The sequence below is a fragment of the Hydra vulgaris genome, chromosome 07 (assembly GCF_038396675.1).
Source record: "Hydra vulgaris chromosome 07, alternate assembly HydraT2T_AEP".
Classification (NCBI taxonomy): Eukaryota; Metazoa; Cnidaria; class Hydrozoa; order Anthoathecata; family Hydridae; genus Hydra; species Hydra vulgaris.
In genome coordinates this window covers 321,878-323,376 of record NC_088926.1, presented here as the reverse complement: position 1 = coordinate 323,376, position 1,499 = coordinate 321,878, and the positions used below count along the sequence as shown (strand labels likewise).

The window sequence follows — 1,499 nt, the reverse complement described above, 5'->3', positions numbered from 1 at the left end:
AAGCGATTCTGATCAAATTCATGTTATCGGAAACATATTTGATTGGGTGAAATCACTCTTTGATTAAAACAACCAACAGTTTAAATTAATTGATTAATGAAGATTATATTATTAATTTTGTTTATACAATATTAAAACAATGTTTTGAAACCTATAAAAATAACAGTTTTTTTTTAATTTGTGATTACTTAAAAAAATTTTATCACCCCGCCCTAAACCACAATTTATACTTTAAAGGTACCAAACAAACATTCGCGCTAGTTTGTTGATTTAAAAGTTTCCTGTTTGCCAGCAAAAGCGCTTAAAGATCAACTGCACAAATTTTTCAACAAATCTTTTTTGTTTTATTTTGTGTGAACGATCTTTTAAAGGTCCGCGCAAAAAAGTATCACTCAGAATACAATCAAAGTTAGTGAACGGAAACTTTCGGCTTTGGCCGAAACCGAAACCGAAATTTCTGCTTCAATAATTTTTTATTTTTCCTGTTTCGGCCGAAATTTCGGTTCAAACCGCAACCGAAATGAGCCGAAACCATGGCTATCTAGAAATACAGGCCTTGACAACGCGCCGAATTTTTTTTTGACTGTAGGCCGATTGAATATGGCTGGATTTCCACGATATTTAATTATTTTTGTTTTACGATAGTAATACTCTCCAGCGATTGGCGTAAACACAAATTTTTAGCGACTTTGTACCGTTTTCTAATCTAACTTACGTTTTTTAATTGAAAACTTCGCACTTTTAGATAAATGTTAATGAGAAGTGCAATATATTTCAATATATTTATCAATAAAGAATTATCAAATATGCCTCGAAAATGTTGTGTACCATGTTGTAATAGTGGTTATGCGTCATCAACTACAAAGGTGTCCACTTATCGATTTCCTAGCGATGAATACGAAAAAGACAAATGGATAAAAGCTATTCCTAGGAAAAATCTGGTTGTTAACAAGTACACTGTTGTGTGTCGTTTTCACTGGCCTGTAGATTGCAAATCATTTACATCATATCGTGCAAAAGAGCGTCCTACAGAACCACCGACTGTCTTTCCTAACATACCATCTAGCTGTCTTAGTTTACCTCCTTCTAAACCCAGACCAACAAAACTTTCATCATTCACTATAAGAAATATAACATCAGATGATCAGAATATGATCTTTTTCGATTTGATAACATCAAGGAGAGACTTTTGCAGAATAATGATCTTATTGTATACAACATGAATGATAATAATGATGTTGTTTACGTTCAGTCAAAAGAATTTATATGTGGTATTGCAAAGTTTTTGGTTATTATTAATAGGGATTTAACATTGACTTCGTTTCACCTTGGATCATCTTGCAGTATTCCTTTTCTTCTATCAAGTAAGTCATCATCATTATTGTAAGTATTGGTCTGTCTTCGATGAGATTATTCGATACTTAAAAAACGAAGATATTTGCCATAAAAAAAAATATTACTCGAACATATGGAGTGTATGTCTCAAAAGAAAATTGGTG

At 32.1% G+C, this 1,499-nt stretch overlaps 1 protein-coding gene across 1 annotated transcript; it reads left to right on the top strand.

Annotated features, from left to right (window-relative positions):
• Nucleotides 1-806: 806 nt before the first annotated feature.
• On the top strand, nt 807-1,223 carry LOC136082205 (THAP domain-containing protein 2-like). Its single transcript, XM_065800723.1, has one exon. The coding sequence runs from the start codon at nt 807-809 to the stop codon at nt 1,221-1,223; it is 417 nt and encodes a 138-aa protein (XP_065656795.1).
• Nucleotides 1,224-1,499: the final 276 nt, after the last annotated feature.